We start from the raw sequence: 17403 nt of genomic DNA on the forward strand, positions 1-17403 counted from the left end.
GCACGGGCATTCCATAGCACAGCTGTTTGTTTGTTCAAGACCAGCAGGAGAATCTTCGTCCACAAAAAGGGCCCAATTACTCTTTTAAGGTTTTTAACCCAATTATCCAGCCCATTCACCCTGGCCCTGATAATCTCTCTTCTAGTAAACTCAAAATCAACTGATTTGTCATGTTAATTCTATCTGCAAGTTCCCTTCCCCTTTGCTACACACTAAAACCTAATCACCTGAACACCATCTTATCACATTCAAGGGTCCTGCCAAAAACCAGGGTTATATAGGCATGCACATCAGTCTATAAGAATCAGATATGCAGTAGTTAATTAAGATGATGAATATAATAGAATCGTTTAGGAAGAAATCAATGGATCCAGCTTTAGACATGTTGAATTTGGGGGTAGTTGGCCATCCAACTTGAGTGTATGAATAGGTTGTATAGAACTCATTTGAGATATCAGACTTAGAAATATATATTTGAAAGTGATCATTTGAGGTTACGATTACAATTAATTAGATTATCTAGAGAAAGATGATAGCAAGAACTGGGCTGAGGACAAGAGCAAGACAAGTAAAGCTAGAACATCTGCATCTGTATTTCGATCCATATCTCTTGATTTCAATATTTCAGTAGATGCCCTTTCACTGTGCCTCTACTTTGCTCTTTCAATAATATCCAGATTGACTCTGTTATGCTTCTTATCTCCCGACAGAATTATAGGAATTGGTGGGACACAATGCTCAGTGAGGGAAATGGTATCATTAGCCCTGCACTGCCTCATTTCTTCTTATCAGAAAGGACTAAGTGTGTACTTTTCCTGCTCCTTCCAACCCAGAATTGTCTATGAAGTACAAATTTGGGTTGCAGATAAAATCATAAGTATCTGTCTCTGAAAACTTCTGTCTGTGTATTTGAATATAAGGTCCCTGTGGCAGTATTGTTGGGCAACTTGAGCTCTAATAAGAGAACAGCAAGTGAATTTGATCAGTACCTTTTGATCAGACTTTCCTCCCTTCTCTTGGATCTTTTTCTCTCAGGTTATATCCAAGAAGAATGTGCCATTCCCTGCCCATTTGATTGCAAGTTAAGCGATTGGTCCAGCTGGGGATCTTGCAGTTCATCTTGTGGAATTGGGGTGAGAATGCGGTCCAAATGGCTAAAAGAAAAACCTTACAATGGAGGTCGCCCATGTCCCAAACTGGATCTCAAGAATCAGGTAAAGTGCACGAAGCAGCAAATAAAAAGCTAAAGAATTATCCTCATTATTATTTCCTATTGAAATTGAAGCCATTATCTTGTTAGAAGCAGCTCATAAAAGGTTATCACAAGTTCAGAAGAGAGGGGTTCAGCAGAAGATATTAATATAATACAATTAGTCATAGAAGCCTTGGGCACTCCTGGGTAGTCTTGAGTTCAACTTGGTATTATTAACAGTAATCGTGTTTACAAAAATTAGATCCAATTGATTTTAATTAATCTTGAAATGTAATTTGATTATTTGTGATCATAAAAAGTGATGTGTATAGATACAATACACATACACCTGTGCATATGTACTAATGTTGGGAGAATGTCAATAATATGGCCATAAATATAATTACTGGTCTCATAATATAGTGCAAAAATGGTGTTCTATTTTACCTTTCAATAACTCTTCCTTCTGATTTTTTTGTTGTTGTTCTCAGCCTTGCCAGTGTTTTCACAGCTCTTCATGTCTCTTCTGAGCTATTTCTCTACCTGTTTCCCCAAAAATCAAAGCTGTTTTCATAAAATGGAACCCTAAAAAATACCCTTCCATGTAGATGTCTAACCAAAGTGCCATCCTAAGCACAGTTGATTTGAGTATTTCAGTTGACTTTACCCATATAACAGAGTCTAAATTTAGATAATAAATATAATAAAGAACTAAAATTTCTCCCACAATTGCATACTGATTATTAGATTAGGGCTGATATATATATATATATATATATATATATATATATATATATATATACACATTTTTTTTAAATTTAGTTGAATAGGCAGGGAACAAGGTGAAGAGAGTTAGAAGTTCTTTATTCTTAAAGAGGTGAAGTGTGTCTTGCTTGTGCATGTGGAGTTTCTATCCTCCAGGACTGTTTCAACAGAATAGCTGTGCGGGCTTGTATTACTAACTGGAGTATATTAATTTCTGTCATCTTAACCCCATTTTGATTAGACTTTCTGTACGGGTTGTCTAATGGAAGGGAAATGCATCTATTTTTAATTAATTTTAATAGCGTGTCTGGTACTACTTGGCTTTAGATATCATTTGTCAATTCAAGACCAATATATCTAGCTACTTTTTCTAAGTTTTGACAAAAGGCATATAACTTATTACAAATAAAAACTTAACATTCCAACAAAAGCAGCTAAGTTCTAAGACAGGACACAGTGTGATACATCTTCTATTTTAAGGTTATGTGGTAAAATAATGACCTGGTTTTCCTCCCAAAAAGCAAATATAAACCTATTGGGGAAAATAAGGCAGAGGACCAAGTACTGTAGTTTGGTGAAGAAATGATTAAAGAAGGGATTTGATTAATGAATCAGAGAAGAAATAAGCTAGGAGATATGCCTTACTTCACAAATTTATGGTCAGAAGGAAGACTTTCAAATGAATATTTTCTATGAAGACTGACCATTCCTTGGATATTTTTCTGGGAATTTAAAATGGAAACTCTATTAAGAATTTATAGTTATAAATAATGAATAGTAATTCTTAAATCTTTCTCAAAAGCAACAATGAAAGCTAAGTCCTTAAAACACTGGTATTAAGTATTATTTTAATATGTTTAATTTATGAACTAGGAAATTATCAAAGGAATAAAAGGACTGTATTTGAGCACAGACTTTAGGACAATATTTTCAATACACAAAGGCAAATGTATAGAAATGTTTCTCAAATTTGAAAGTATGAATCAGATAAATGTACTTGTAATCTCCTGTAACTTAAAGGAAACATGTTCTAAACACTCCATTTACATATGAAACCTGTAACCTTACAAAGTAGTACAAACTGATAATCCCAGGTTCCATAATTTAGATAAATTCCATAAATTAAAATTAAGTTCATGTGTGCCTGAGCAGAAAATGTTTCTTTTAAGTCCCAGAAAGGCATTATGGCATTCCAAAGATGATTGTGTTTTGTGATGCTCTGAAATAAATCCTGACATGAATGATCAGCAATTGAATTAGTATTGCCTATATTTTAATATAAAGAGGTGTCAGATATCTAGCATGTATATGGTTTAATTAAACTCAAATAAAAAAACTTCACCCCAATCCATACTTAGGTTTTAACAGAAGTTAATTGATAATAGCAATAAGAAATAGCTACCCCTCTCACTTGTAAGTCTGTAAATAGCAAAAATTTTACTAGTGTGAAAAATCCGAAGTTTCAAAGAAACTTTTCTTAAAGCAAGCACATACCTGCCTATAAGTATATTTGTGGGAAGCTTAAACCCTCTGTGTGTATGTGATGTTATCTACATAATTCTTTTGAAGTTATCAGCATTTTCTTAACTCACTTGAAAATAAATGGAGTTGTCAGGAATTTTCATTGTTTGGGAAATATCTCCAAGCTTCTATTATTTATGCTGATGCTTCTGTAGAAGAGTCTGCTATTAGTTTTTCTAAGCTGGAAATATGGTCTAGTTAGAGGTATACCCACTTGAGGCTCTTTTGTAAAATTCAATTTTACAACTGGCTTTAGGACATTTGTCTTCTTTCCAATTGGTTTCTAGGTTCAGATTTATTTTCCTATTTTTGGAACCATATTAATACGCTATCATCCATTCACCAACAAGAGTATAAAAAATGCAACTGAATTAACCAGTAAAAGAGGCACATATCCTTAGCACCTGTGTATGTAAAAAATTTAGAATGTGTCAGATTGACCCTGGCGTACTGCTTGTAAAAACACATATTAGACTTTGTCTTGTGCATGGGCTGCCTATTATGCATATGCCTACATAAATGTTAGATGCCTGCATGTGCTTTTTCATTCTCCTCCTTTGTTTCTCCATAGATCTTTTTGAGGGCAAGGGCTGTCTTTCTACTTCTGTAGTGCATTCAAGCCCCTAGTGGATTGTCAAATTATATCCAGTGGATGCTTTATTTGAAAAGAAGCCTTCTCTTTGGATTAGTGGGTTGACAGTTCCATAGAAAGACAGAATATGTAAGAACTCTGGTAGCTTATGCTGTGATTTTTCATATGAATTCTCAAAAACATCAACTCATCTAAAGAAAAGAAATAAGGACCTCCAAAATATTATTGTTCAGAGTCTTTTAAAACTTGCCTGAGCCCTAGCTGGTCTGGGTCAGTGGATAGAGCGTCAGCCTGTGGATTGAAGGGTCCCAGGTTCAATTCTAGTCGAGGGCACATGCCTGGGTTGCGGGCTTGATCCCCAGTAGGCAGCTGATCGATGATTCTCTCTCATCATTGATGTTTCTATCTCTCCCTCTTCCTTCCTCTGTGAATTCAATAAAAATATATTTGGGGGGGAAAAAAAAACTTGCCTGAAAAATCCTGCTGTTTGGGTCCAATTGAGATTTAACTCAGTGATGTGCAAGGAAAGGTTGGTATAATATAAGGGTATACTGTTCTGAATCTGTTAGTGAAATCAACATTTATAGTCTCTCATTAAACAGCCTTTCTTTGACACCAAAACTTATCAACAAGATAGCTCTTTCTCTAGAAGTGCCGATAGGACAGCAATACTTAAGTAACTTTCAGCTAAATATATTTGTGATGCCAAATTGCTGCAGCGTGCTCTCATCTAAAAGGAAAACTTCTTCTAAATAGTTTAATGGATTATCAGATCAGTTGGTTGATGCACTTGACACTACTGAGCATAATAAAATACATAATGCATTTTAATTTGTTGCCATCTGTAATGTGTTGGGTGGATTATAAGTGCACTCGTGTTATATATTTTTGTGATACTATTTTTCTCTCTTGGAGTTCTGCTTAACAGAAAATTAAATATGGGGACATTAAAGCTTCATTGGACTTGCATTTCCCTTTATGAGTTCTTCCCACAATTGAAGGCAAGAGACTTCCAGAAAATTATATTGTGTTTATCTGTTGCAAATCTTGTTTTCACAGTGTGTTTGAATAAAAATCTCAGGCTGAGATTCATTACCTACACTTTTACAAATGCATGCTATCCATTTTAATGCATTTTTGAAAGAGTTTTTATCCTTGCAGCAGACTGAGCAGATACAAATTAAATATGTGTGATCGCTAAAAACATCGCTATTTTAAAGGTGTGTCTTCTCCCTAAAGAGAAGTGGCCTAGATGTGGAAATGATGAGTAAAATGCATTTTATTTTTCATAGCACTTCATTTCTCATAGCAGGGTAAACATGTTTCCAAGAGTACTTTTTTCTTCAAAGATATATACAGATAACGTTTTTACAGGAACATTTCTCCCTTAGAAGGCTTTCAGATGTGAAAGGGTTTCTATAGAGAGATAGTTTTGGCTTATTTTAGCACTGCTTCATTAATTATTAGCAGCATGTTAGGATATGGAAATAGGATAGCTGTCATTCTGTCTGAATGTGTGTTTACTCAGGAAAGTACATGGACAATTAGGTTTAATTCTCTTATCCAATTTTGGCCTCCTCTTTTCAACTAGCCGCATTCACAAATATTCTCACTTAATCCAAACCATCCCTGACACAGTCTGATCACTTTGGCCTGAGGACTTTGGCAGGAGCCCCAGACTGCAATGAGCAAGAGGTCTTCTTGAGCGTGAATGTGGAAGACAGCCCGAGCCCACCTGTGATTAAGTACATCCAGGTGGGCTGTTCTTGCATGGCTCCGGGGGTCGGGGGTTGAGGCTTCACCTTTGTTAAGTATGAAATGTCATGTCACAGAACTAAGGGATGCCGAGTGATTTGTTCTCGGGGCTACATAAGGTGACTTAATAGAGGCACATATTCCTAAAACATTTCACCTTCCCCTCACATGGTAATTATTACCCCGAAGCCCAGGTAATGGCACCCCGTGTCAGCGGCAGCCTGAAAGGGTTCCTCAGGGTGAGTGTCCTGCCATCTGCGGTCTCTGTGACTGGCTGCCAACTCTAGCTCTCTGCTCTCCGGCCACGATGTTGTGCTAATTGAGCTGAGGGGCTCAGAGAAGATGCAGTTTTTCTTTTTTGCTTTTGCCCTACCACCATGTCTAAGAAAAATTGTTCTTAAGAAATTCCTCTCTCCCACGTTTGTGTTCACTCATCCCATATTCTTGATCACTCCAAAGCCTCTGGTTTGTTAAAATCCTTTGCAACTTTGTTAATTTTTCTTGAGAGCTGCCGAAGTCCTTCATGAGAAGCAGTTTCCCTGTCCCTGGTGTCCACTCTGTCTTGCATTTTATTGTGTTTTTAAATATGGGGCATTGTTGCTCTTCATGTGTTCAAACTCATGTTGACTGGTTATTCAATATATTTTATGCCCGTCTAGAATGTTCTATACTAGACAGGCTTGGCAAATGTCACAAATACTGTCCCTAAGCAGGGTTTTTAGGGTTGGCTGGGCTGGGGTTGGCTGTAAAATTGAGAAGCAGGCACATTTTGTCTTTGGAATTCTCTCAATGTGCTCCCATGCTATATGATAAAAGGCTAATATGCAAATCATCCCTAGACCAGGAATTTGACAGGGAGTTCGACAAGGGGTTGGGGCCAGCTGGCCAACCGCCCGTGTCCCCTCTCCCCAGCCGGCCTGGCCCAATTGTCTCCAATCGGGTGGGCTGGCCGGACCCCACCCATGCATGAATCCATGCACCAGTCCTCTAGTATCTCATATTATCTTTGGGCCCTGAATTCTTGAACTCCTGAAATAGTATTTTAGGTAAAATCAGCCTAGCAGAAAATCACATCATCTGTATTTGCAGTTTTGAAAAACTGTCTTCTTAATCAAGTACATCAAGTAGAAATTCTTAAATACTTTTTTAGAGAAAATATTGGTAAAACCTAATTTTTATATATTTTCTATATCAGCCTGTCATTTAAACTTTCAATACAGAGTGGAACTTTCCCTCTGTAGTGCCTTGAAAGAAAATGGATGTGACTTTAACCACAAGCATTTTGTTATACCAAAGGTACTTTAAAATTCTCACCTGAGAATATACTTTTTATAGATTTTAGAGAAAGGAAGGAAGAGAGAAACTTTGATGTGAGAGAGGAATATCCATCAGTTTCGTCCAGTACCCACCCTGGCCAGTGAAATAACCCGTAACCGATGTATGTGCCCTGATTAGGAATTGAACCCACAGCGTTTTGGTGTAGAAGATGACACTCCACCTGGCCAGGCCTAAACATTCATATTAGAAAATTAAATGGTTAACTAATGGGCGGACAGCACCTTCTAAAAAAAAAAAAAAAAAACTTTCTTGAGACCTACTTCAAGTAAGACTCTAAATGGCATGCTAATTCCTTTTTAACCTAGGTGCAGTTAGCATGTGCCACTAAGTTTAAGATGTACAGGGTGTTAATTTGATACGTTTATATATATCACAATTTGATTACCACCAGAGCATTATCTAACACATCTCTCAGGTCAGATGACATCATTTCCTTTTTGCGTTGAGAATAACTAAGATCTAGTCTCTTAGCCACTTTAAAGTTTTATAATTAGTTACAAAGGACTATAATCACTACCCTGGGCAGGAGAGTGCCAGGGCTGATTTGTCTGCCAGTGGCAAATTTGTATGCTTTAGATTTTCAAGCTTTATCCCTATATTAAGTCACCAGAAAACAAATTACTTAGATCTTGACGAGATCCTTCCATAGGTTCCTGCAGAAGAACATTTGTTGGATCATGATTTATATTTTCAACATGACTTAAGGGTCAAGATAAACTTAGTCTTTCCGAGAAGCTTGTCTAGATCTTTTGAAATCCATAGTCTTTTTTTCTAAACCATTACTGAACAGAAAAATCACTGTGTGTTGGAGGAAAGTCAGTATAGTAAGTTTCCCAGGTCCTGCTCTGAGGATTGTGCTCAGTACAGTTGCCATGTATTATTCTCAGAGGTGGTTTTTACTGGTTCTTCTGATTAGGCAAGTTGGTGAACACTGACCGGAGGAAGATTCTTGGCGCTGAGGCTACCATTTCCTCTGAATTTAGCTCTGGAAAGGATTTTATATTTGGCCTGCCCTTCCCAATCTAAACAATGAGCACAACCATAATTAGCCACTCAGCAAATCTGGGAAGACCCTCCCATTTTACAGAAGAGGAGTCTGGGGCTTACAGAGATTACTTGCCCAACTTTACCACAATGACTATAAGGGGTTAAGAGTCAATCAAGTCTGAGGTCAAATGCTGCCCTGCCATCTACTTGCTGTGGGAGAGTGAGAAAAGTACTCAACCTTTCTTAGTCTCAGTTTTATAATCTGTCAAATGGGTTTAACAATGGCAACTACCTCAAAGACTATTGCATTCATATAAAATGAGAATAAATACAAATATCCTATCTCCTTGTTTGGCATAGAGCAAGAGCTTGATCAATGTTAGGTGGGATTCTTCTTCCTTAGTCTCTAACACATAATTTGTTTCAAATTCAGTTGACTTTCACCTATGCCATATTGCCTTTTGCAACTAAATTGTGCAAATTGCTTCTCTTTTTTGTATTTATATAATGAAACTTTAAAAATATATATGGAATGCTTCACAAATTTACATGTTATCCTTATTCGGGGGCCATGTTAATCTTCTTTGTATTGCTCCAATTTTAGTAGATGTGCTCCCTAAATAAACAGTTTACTAAAACATTTAGAGTCCTATAATTTAGTTGTAATAACTCAGCTGGAAGGCATAGTAAAAGCTGCTGTCATTGCTTCCTCTATGGGAAGTCTGTTTCATTTTATTTCTAAACAACTTTTTCAGCATTGCAATTTTTCTAGTGGCAAAAGGGAATATAACTCTTTACATATTTATAACTAATTTCCTAAGAATTTGGGATTTTTTGGGTCCCCATATAAATGGTTCTATTAAGAAGTGTAACCAAAAGATACACAAATCATTACGGGTAGAGCTCTAGGAATTTTCACAAATTGAACCTTTCCATCCAATTACCACCCACGTCAAGAAATAACAGTCATTCCTTAGAGTCCACGGGGATTTGTTCTAAGACCTTCCTGAGGATACCAAAATTCATGGATGCTCAAATCCCTTATATAAAATTGTGTAGTATTTGCATATAACCTGTGGACATCTTTCCAAATACTTTAAAACATCTCTAGATTACTTATAATACCCGGCACAATGCAAATGCTATGCAAATCAGCATTGTACTGAATTTATTAGAGAATAATGATAAGAAAAAGTCTGAACATGTTCACAGATGCAACCAACCTAGGCCTAACTACATGTACACGTCAACAGCAACAGAACTTTTCCCCAAGTATATATTTTTTAATCTGCAACTGAAGAATGCTTACAGAGAGGAGGGGAGAGAAGAGAAAAATTGTTGTGAAGCAGAAACATTGACCTGTTGCCTTATGTATGCACCCCAACTGGGGATTGAACTGCAACCCAGGTATGTGTCCTGACTGGGAATTGAACCAGTGACCTTTCAGTGCAAAGGGTGATGCTCAACCAACTGAGCTGTCCTGGCAGGGCTGACTATTTTTGATCTGTGGTGATTCACTGAATCTGTGAATAGGAAACCTGTGGATATGAAGGGCAGACTGTGCATTATCAGTATCTCAGAGACCCTTTTGCACTCCACCTCCTTCACCACCACTGCCTCCCACCATGTAGAACTACTACTCAGTATTTGGACATTTATAAGTTAATGCTAACATACAAAAATTTTGACATAAATGGATTCTGTATTTTGAATTACTTTGTGTCTGCCTGTTTATCTCCACAACTTGTTTATGATAGTCATCCATGTTGTGATAGGTCCTCTTTTTTTCTCCCATTAACTAGTACTTCCAGCCCGCTCCTGTACTCTGCCCTGCTACTTGCCTGTCCCCCCACCCCGCCCCAGGCCCTCAACACCTCATTGTCTATGTCAGTGGACAGCAAACTCATTAGTCAACAGAGCCAAATATCTATAATACAACAATTGAAATTTCTTTTGAGAGTCAAATTTTTTAAACTTCTAATGCCACTTCTTCAAAATAGACTCACCTAGCCTGTGGTATTTTGTGGAAGAGCCACTCAAGGGAGCCAATCATTATTTAATAGCATGCTATTGAGCCTCCATGAATTTGATTGCTTATGAGTGTTTTTATTGTACCTGATTTCTAATTTCATGCCATTAGTCTAAGAAGATGCTTGATTTAAATCTTCTTAATTTGTAGAGACTTAGCTCCTATTCTAACATGTGATCTACCTTTGAAAATGTCCCAAGTGCACTTGAGAAGAATTTATATTCTGTAACTTTGGGGTGTAATGTTCTGAAAGTATCAATTAGTTCCATCTGTTCTAGAGTATAATTTAAGATTTCTGTTTCCTTATTGATTTTTTTTTGTCTAGAAGTATCCAGTGATGTCAGTGGGGTAATAAAATTCCCTACTATGCTTGCATTGCTATAGATCTCCCTTAATATCCCCCAAAAGTTTTTGTATGTATTTAAATGCTCCTGTATTGGGTAAATATATGTCTATCAGAGTTATAGCCTTTTGTTGTATTGATCCATTTAGAATTATGAAGTGGCCTTCATCTCTTGTTATGGACTTCACTTTTGAGGTATATTTTGTCAGATTAAGTACTGCTATCCCAGCTTTTTTTTCATTTCCATTTTCCTGAAAGAAAAAAAAATGCCAACCCTTTACTTACAGTCTCTGTGAGTCCTTTGTTCTAAGCATATATATGGGTCATTGTTGGTAATTTTTATTGTTTTATGTCTTGTCATTGTGTATATCCTGTTATCTTGTATATGCCACATGTTTTCCCTTTTTATTGTTGATGAATGGACACTTGATCTTCCCCCACCCCCCCACCCCTAGTTTGGGCTCTTACAAATAACATAGCTATGACCATTATTGTGCCTGGCTTTGGTCCTCATAATTGTGTATTTCTGTTGGGTACACATCTAAGAGTAGAATTTCTAGCTCATAGAATAGGCATATATTCAGCTTCAGTAGATAATTGGCATTTCATTTTAATGTGTAAATTCTCACATGGTTCATAAATTATATGAAGCTATAAATTATATTACAGATAGCATATAATTATAGATAACGACTTGAACATATGACCTGCCCGACACCATGAAAAGAATTATGAAAGCCATATGGATGCATTAGATGTTTGCTTCAGCACTTCTCATGTCACCCTAGAGCAGTGCCTGCTGCTTACTCCCAAGCTTCATCTGTTTCTAAAGAGAGCAAGTATGAGCATTAACTAACTCTCTAGTGGACTCTGCTCACCTCTCTCCTATGCAACCATCATAACCATTATCTCCTCTGTTTCTAATCTCCTCTGCCTCCCCCCCTCCCCCCCCAAACACACACTATATTCCTCACACAGCAGTCTCAGTAAACTCTCCGAGTCACAAAGTCTCTCATGGGTCTCTTGTTACCTTTGGGATTGAGTGCAAATTATATAATCCTATATAATCTATAATAATAAAAGGGTAATATGCTAATTAGACCAAAGGTCTTCAGGACATCCTTCCTGATGAAGCCAGGGCTGGAGGGAAGTTAGCCCGGGTCCCAGGTGCCTGCCAGTAGCCGGAGAAAGAAAGGAGCCCCAGGTGCCTGCTGGTGGCAGGAGGAGGGAAGCTCAGGTCCTGGGTGCCAGATGGAAGCTGGTGCTGGCAGTCAGATGAAGGAAGGCCTACTTTTGTTAAATTTTCATGCATTGGGCCTCTATAACACGCACTGACTGTCAGGGGGCAGATGCTCAATGCAGGTGCTGCCCCCTGGTAGTCAGTGTGCTCCCACTGGGGGAATGTCATCAGCCAGAAGCTGGGCTCATGGCTGTCAAGCACAGAGGCATTGATGGGAGCCTCCCATCTTCTCCACAGCAGTGCTAAGGATGTCCAACTGATGGCTTAGCCCTGCATACCATAGGGAGCAGGCCTAAGCCATCAGTCAGACATCCCTTGAGGGCTCCCCAACTGCTAGAGGGTGCAGGTGGGGCTGAGGGGGCAGAGGGTGCAGGTGGGGCTGAGGGACCCCAGGTGGGGCTGAGGGACCCCAGGGTGCAGGTGGGGCTGAGGGACCCCAAATTTTGTGCATCTGGCCTCCAGTGTATTTTATAAGAGATTTCGTGACCTGGTTCTGGCCACACTTCTCTAAGCTCAGTCAGCAAAGCCCCAGGCCAGGGAACCTGCTGCTGAGCCCAGAGGCAGAGCTGCTTCTATCTTTCTGTCTCCTTATCAGCCCTCACACTGGCCTTCTCATAAAGGATGATAATTTCACTTTCTCAGGATGATTGTATAAATTGATTGATGTCCAATTTGGTGTCTTTTAACAGAAACTGCTTTCAATTTACAATTCTCCAAGCATTATTTAATGAAATTAGATATTTGGATTTATTCTTATGTCCTTTCTCTGGAAGCTACTTAGCAAATTCCCTCTACATTGGATTAAAATCATGTTCCCCTGTCATTTGCATAAAGACTGCCCAAGGCAGATTGAAGTTGTTGCTTTCCTCCCTGAAGAGAAATATCTTTCTCTTAGATAACAAGGTAACTGTGCTATCTCCTGTGCTGAAAGCAAGTATGGAACCAATTGCAAAGTGTGCTTTCAAAGAATGTTACAAATCAGCAGGATTGTACAAAGCCACCTTCCACCCTAATAGACACAATCTTGTCACCCTTAGACCTGAAGGTAAATTAATTTGAGCCCTGGTATAAGGAGAGAAGTTTGACTAAGCTCACTCTTAAATGCACTCTTTTAATTGGGGCCAGCAGGGACCATGTGTCATTAACTAGAATGGCCAACAATGAAAGTTTTGTTGCATCGATCTGTTTTTGGAGCAAGTTTTTACTGATGTAAAATTGTATTTTTGTTTATTTAAAAGGACATGTGAACTGCATAATGTAGTTAATGACACATGGTCCCTGCTGGCCCCAATTAAAAGAGCGCATTTATATGTTTTTAACTTCTAAATGTATATTTTCTAATCACCTATTTAATAGTATATGTTGCCCCTCGCTAAACCCCTCCTCCCTTTTACCTTTCCTTACTCTACTTTTCCTATAGTATGACTAGAGGCCCAGTGAATGAAATTTGTGCATTGGAGGGGGGTGTCCCTCAGCCCCGCCTGCACCCTCTCCAATCTGGGAACCCTCAGGGGATGTCTGACTGCTGGTTTAGGTCTGATCCCTAAACCAGCAGTCAGATATCCCTCTCATAATCTGGGACCACTGGCTCCCAACCGCTTGTCTGCCTGCTGGCCTAATCACCCCCTAACCACTCCCCTGCCAGCCTGATCAACACCTAACTACTCCATTGCCAACCTGATTGCCCCCAACAACCCTCCCCTGCTAGCCCGATCCTCCCCAACTGCCATCCCTCCCTTGCAGACCTGGTCCCTCCCAACTTTCCTCTCTCCCCTACAGGCCCAGTTGCCCCCCATCTGCCCTCCTCTGCTAGCCATCTTGTGGAGGCCATCTTTGACTACATGGGGGCAGCCATCTTGTGCAAGAGCATGAGGGTTATTTTGCATATTACCTCTTTATTTTTAAAAAAATATATATTTTATTGATTTTGTACAGAGAGGAAGGGAGAGAGAGAGTTCGAAACATCTGTGAGAGAGAGAGTCATCGACCAGCTGCCTCTTACACACCCCCTACTGAGGATATGCCCGAAACCAAGGTACATGCCCTTGACTGGAATCGAACCCGGGACCTTTCAGTCCCCAAGCCAAAGCTCTATCCATTGAGCCAAACCGGTCTTGGCTACCTCTTTATTATATGGATTTTTCTCGTTTATTTTTTTGTTTCAATTTTTGCTTCTCTTTGCTACCCTCCTGGCTCCTGAAGAGCACTTTAGAAGCTGGTAATGGTCTTAGGTTGGGTTCTCCTGGAAGCAGGGCCTGAGATAGTATTAGAAAATTTACTTATCAAGTGAAGGGAATACCACTAGGGAAATGAATAAGAAGTGCTACAGGGAAGGAAAGAGACCAATAAGAGGTTCTTATAGTGGCCACCAAGACTAGAGAAAGCTCTGGGAGCCTGTATAGAATACATGCCCAAGAGTTACTACATTTGAAGACCCAGAAAGCTGGGATATTCATGGGGACATTTCTGGGAGTTCCTGGTTGAGGGGAATGTTAAGGCTATGCACTGGGGCTAAGCATAGCTAGTCTTCTCTGTTCTGGAAAAAAAGCTCATGGGCATGGAGATACAGATACTGGCAGCTGAAATACTGCCAGAACACAGTGAGCGTTTGCTGTTGGTATTATCACCATATGATTTAAAATGGAGGCAATGAAGTTGCTCAATTGGTTATGTTTACTAAGGGTATTGTGTTGTCTGTGCTGTTTATATCATAATCAGAAGCCCACTTTTTCCCAATACAAATACATTTTACTATAGCCAAATGGTCAGATGGATATACACTTTGGATAATTGCATTTGGAGTAAAGTGAATTTATAATCATCAGGCTGTGCAATCTCACTTGGTTTCCCCTGAAACTGATTCCATGCTCTTAATCAATGGATGCTAGACCAAGGTGATTGGAAGGAGTAAATCTGGGTACAGAGACCAACCTCATCCTGTACCATTTCTGCTGACATTGGCTCTCCCTGCACTATCAAAGGCAAGTGGTATTTACCATGAGTAAGTGGCGTCTTTGGGAGATGATATAACTGATCATGTGGCCTCCAACAACTTCCTTTTCCTTGGCCAGGACATGACTTACCCTGCAAACACCCCTGCATAAAAAAATAAAATATGAGATGTCCAAATAAACCTATGGTTTGGGGCGGTATGATATGACAGTAAATGTATTTTAATTTTCATTAATCAACAAATATTACATGTATATCCTCATGCTATGTAATTATGGGCATTGAGAGGAGACCTATAGAAACATAACGTGGCCCAGCCAGTGTGGCTAAGTTGGCTGAGCATTGCCCCATGCACCAGGAGGTTGCTGGTTCAATTCGCTGGGGTATGGGTTTAATCCCCAGTAGGAGATAGGAGGTGTGCAGAAGGCAGCTGATCTCTCTCTCTCTCTCTCTCTCTGAAATGAATAAAAACATATTTTAAAAAAGAATTGTAATGTGGTGGGTAAAATTATGGAAGTACATTATGTGGACAGGGACTCTTAGTAACAATGATTTATTAATGAGCTCTGTTAGCTTTAAGTAAGAGATATAGAAATAAAATGGAATTCAAGGTAACTGTAAATGTTTTTGCAAGGTTGCTTAAATTCTGTGCACTCTTCCATTCTTTCAGCAAACACATTGAGAAAAGTGATGTGCCAGGAAGAGATTTTGATAAGGTTCATCTCAACCATGGATCCAGGAATTCCTACTGGGAACTTGCATTCCTGGAGACTTGAGAGTGAGTGCTTGGATAGGTTGAAGTGCAGATAGTAATGCTCATGGCATCACACCTGTATTACATTTTTTAAAAACACGCAAAAGTTTTGGACTCAATGGACATAATTGCCTGTTCCTCGTTTATATTAGACTAGAGGCACAGTGCACAGATTCATGCACTGGTTGGGTTCCTCAGCCTGGCCCGTGGGGATTGGGCCAAAGCTGGCTCTCCAACATCCCCTGAGGGGTCCCGGATTGTGAGAGGACATTTCTTGGGTCAAGCACCCTGGAATTGAGCTTCCTCCTCTTTGGTTCAGGGTGCATCACTCAAGAACCACAGCTGCCAACTCATTGCAGTGAGGCAGCTCCTGCATTGAGCATTGCCCCCTGTTGGTCAGTGTGTGCCATAGCTAGTGGTCAGCCAGTTGTTTAGGCTTTTATATATAAAGATGATTTGCAACTAACAGAAACCTCAACCCAAATTGGCTGAAACAGTAAGGGAATACATTGCCTCATATAACCAGAAATCCAGTGGTAATGCAGCCTCTGGGGATGGTGGCTTCTATGGCTCAGCAGTGTCATAAAGGACATAGTTTCTCTGTCTTTCTTGCTTTGTCATCTTCTGCCCTGGCTTCATCCTCTGGATATTAGCAGTTTCAATGTAGTCTCTGAAGGAACAGTGGCCAGAAAAATAAAAAGTGCCTCTCCTTTGGCAATCTTGGAAATAACAAACATTCCCCAGAGCCTCCCTGGTTCCCAGAAAGATCTCACCTCACACCTCATTGGCTGAAGTTGGCTTTTGTGTGCATTCCTGAACTTCTGGAAGCAGTCATGGGATGAACATGATTTTCTCAAACAAGTATTACCCAAACTTTTTTTAAAAAATTATTATCTAAAATTTTATATATGTCTCCTTTTTTCCTGATTGAGCCCCTTCCTCTCCAGCCATTCCCACCCTGGGCAAGCACTGACTGCTGCAGAGCCTGTGTCCATTGGTAATGCTAATATGCATAGAAGTCATTTAGTTGTTCTCTAACACCCTCCCCCCCACCTCTCCTGCCATTTGTCTTTGGATCTCTTTTTCTCATCAAATTATGCTGATCATTATATCCTACATATGAGTGAGATCATGTGATATTTATCTTTCTCAGATTGGCTTATTTCAGTTAGCATAATGCTCTCCAGTTCTATCCATGCTGTTGCAAATGGTAATAGTGGTGTAGTATTCTATTGTGTGGATATACCATAGTTTTTTAATCAACTCATCTGCTGATGAGCACCTAGGTTGTGTCCAAATATTAGCTATTGTAAATTGTGCTGCTATGAACATAGAAGTACAAACTTTTATTGTTTAAACTTCATGACACACATAGAAATCTATAATGTTTGTCTGGCAAATTGGGATGTGCATTCACACCTGATTTGGGCATGAGTGAATGGTTTGAGACACCAGACTGAATTGGTAACATCCACATCTCAGGCACGCCTAAAACCCACTTATGGGACACGGGTGTGGTAGGGCAGTGCTTTTTAACTTGAATGTGCAAATAAATCATGTGGCAGATCCTCCTCAAAATGCCGACTCTGAGTGAGTAGTTCTGGGGAATGGGAAAAGCAGCCTTAGCAAGTTTCTAGGTGGTGCTAAAGTTGCAAATCTGCAGAGTCCATTTGAAATGCTGCTGTAGCCAGCTGGGGGAGCCTTTTCCTAGACCAATGGTGGTATGCGTTTTGAGGAGTGAACCAAAACATCTACTCTATGCTCCTCTTTTACTCTTTTTGACATCTAATTTGATAGAAGCTTTGCTAGTTTTAAGTAACATTTTGAGCCTGATATTGAGATAGAAAAGTTAAGCAACGTTTTAAATTGAATACTAGAAAGTCTCTTTTATGTTAAGAAAGATGACCGAATCCTTTCCTTCTGAGAATATGAATT

At 39.3% G+C, this 17403-nt stretch overlaps 1 protein-coding gene across 2 annotated transcripts in view; it reads left to right on the top strand.

Annotated features, from left to right (window-relative positions):
• The window catches only part of THSD7B (thrombospondin type 1 domain containing 7B), a 959962-nt gene that overhangs the window by 755326 nt on the left and 187233 nt on the right, over positions 1 to 17403 (top strand). For both annotated transcript variants that reach the window (XM_084891907.1, XM_084891906.1), the window contains one exon: positions 1036 to 1214. In XM_084891907.1, the coding sequence (XP_084748033.1) occupies positions 1036 to 1214 (179 nt within the window). The remainder of the gene's footprint in view (positions 1 to 1035; positions 1215 to 17403) is intronic.

This window comes from Pipistrellus hanaki, assembly GCF_964339955.1.
Source record: "Pipistrellus hanaki genome assembly, chromosome: 8".
In the NCBI taxonomy this organism is placed as follows: Eukaryota; Metazoa; Chordata; class Mammalia; order Chiroptera; family Vespertilionidae; genus Pipistrellus; species Pipistrellus hanaki.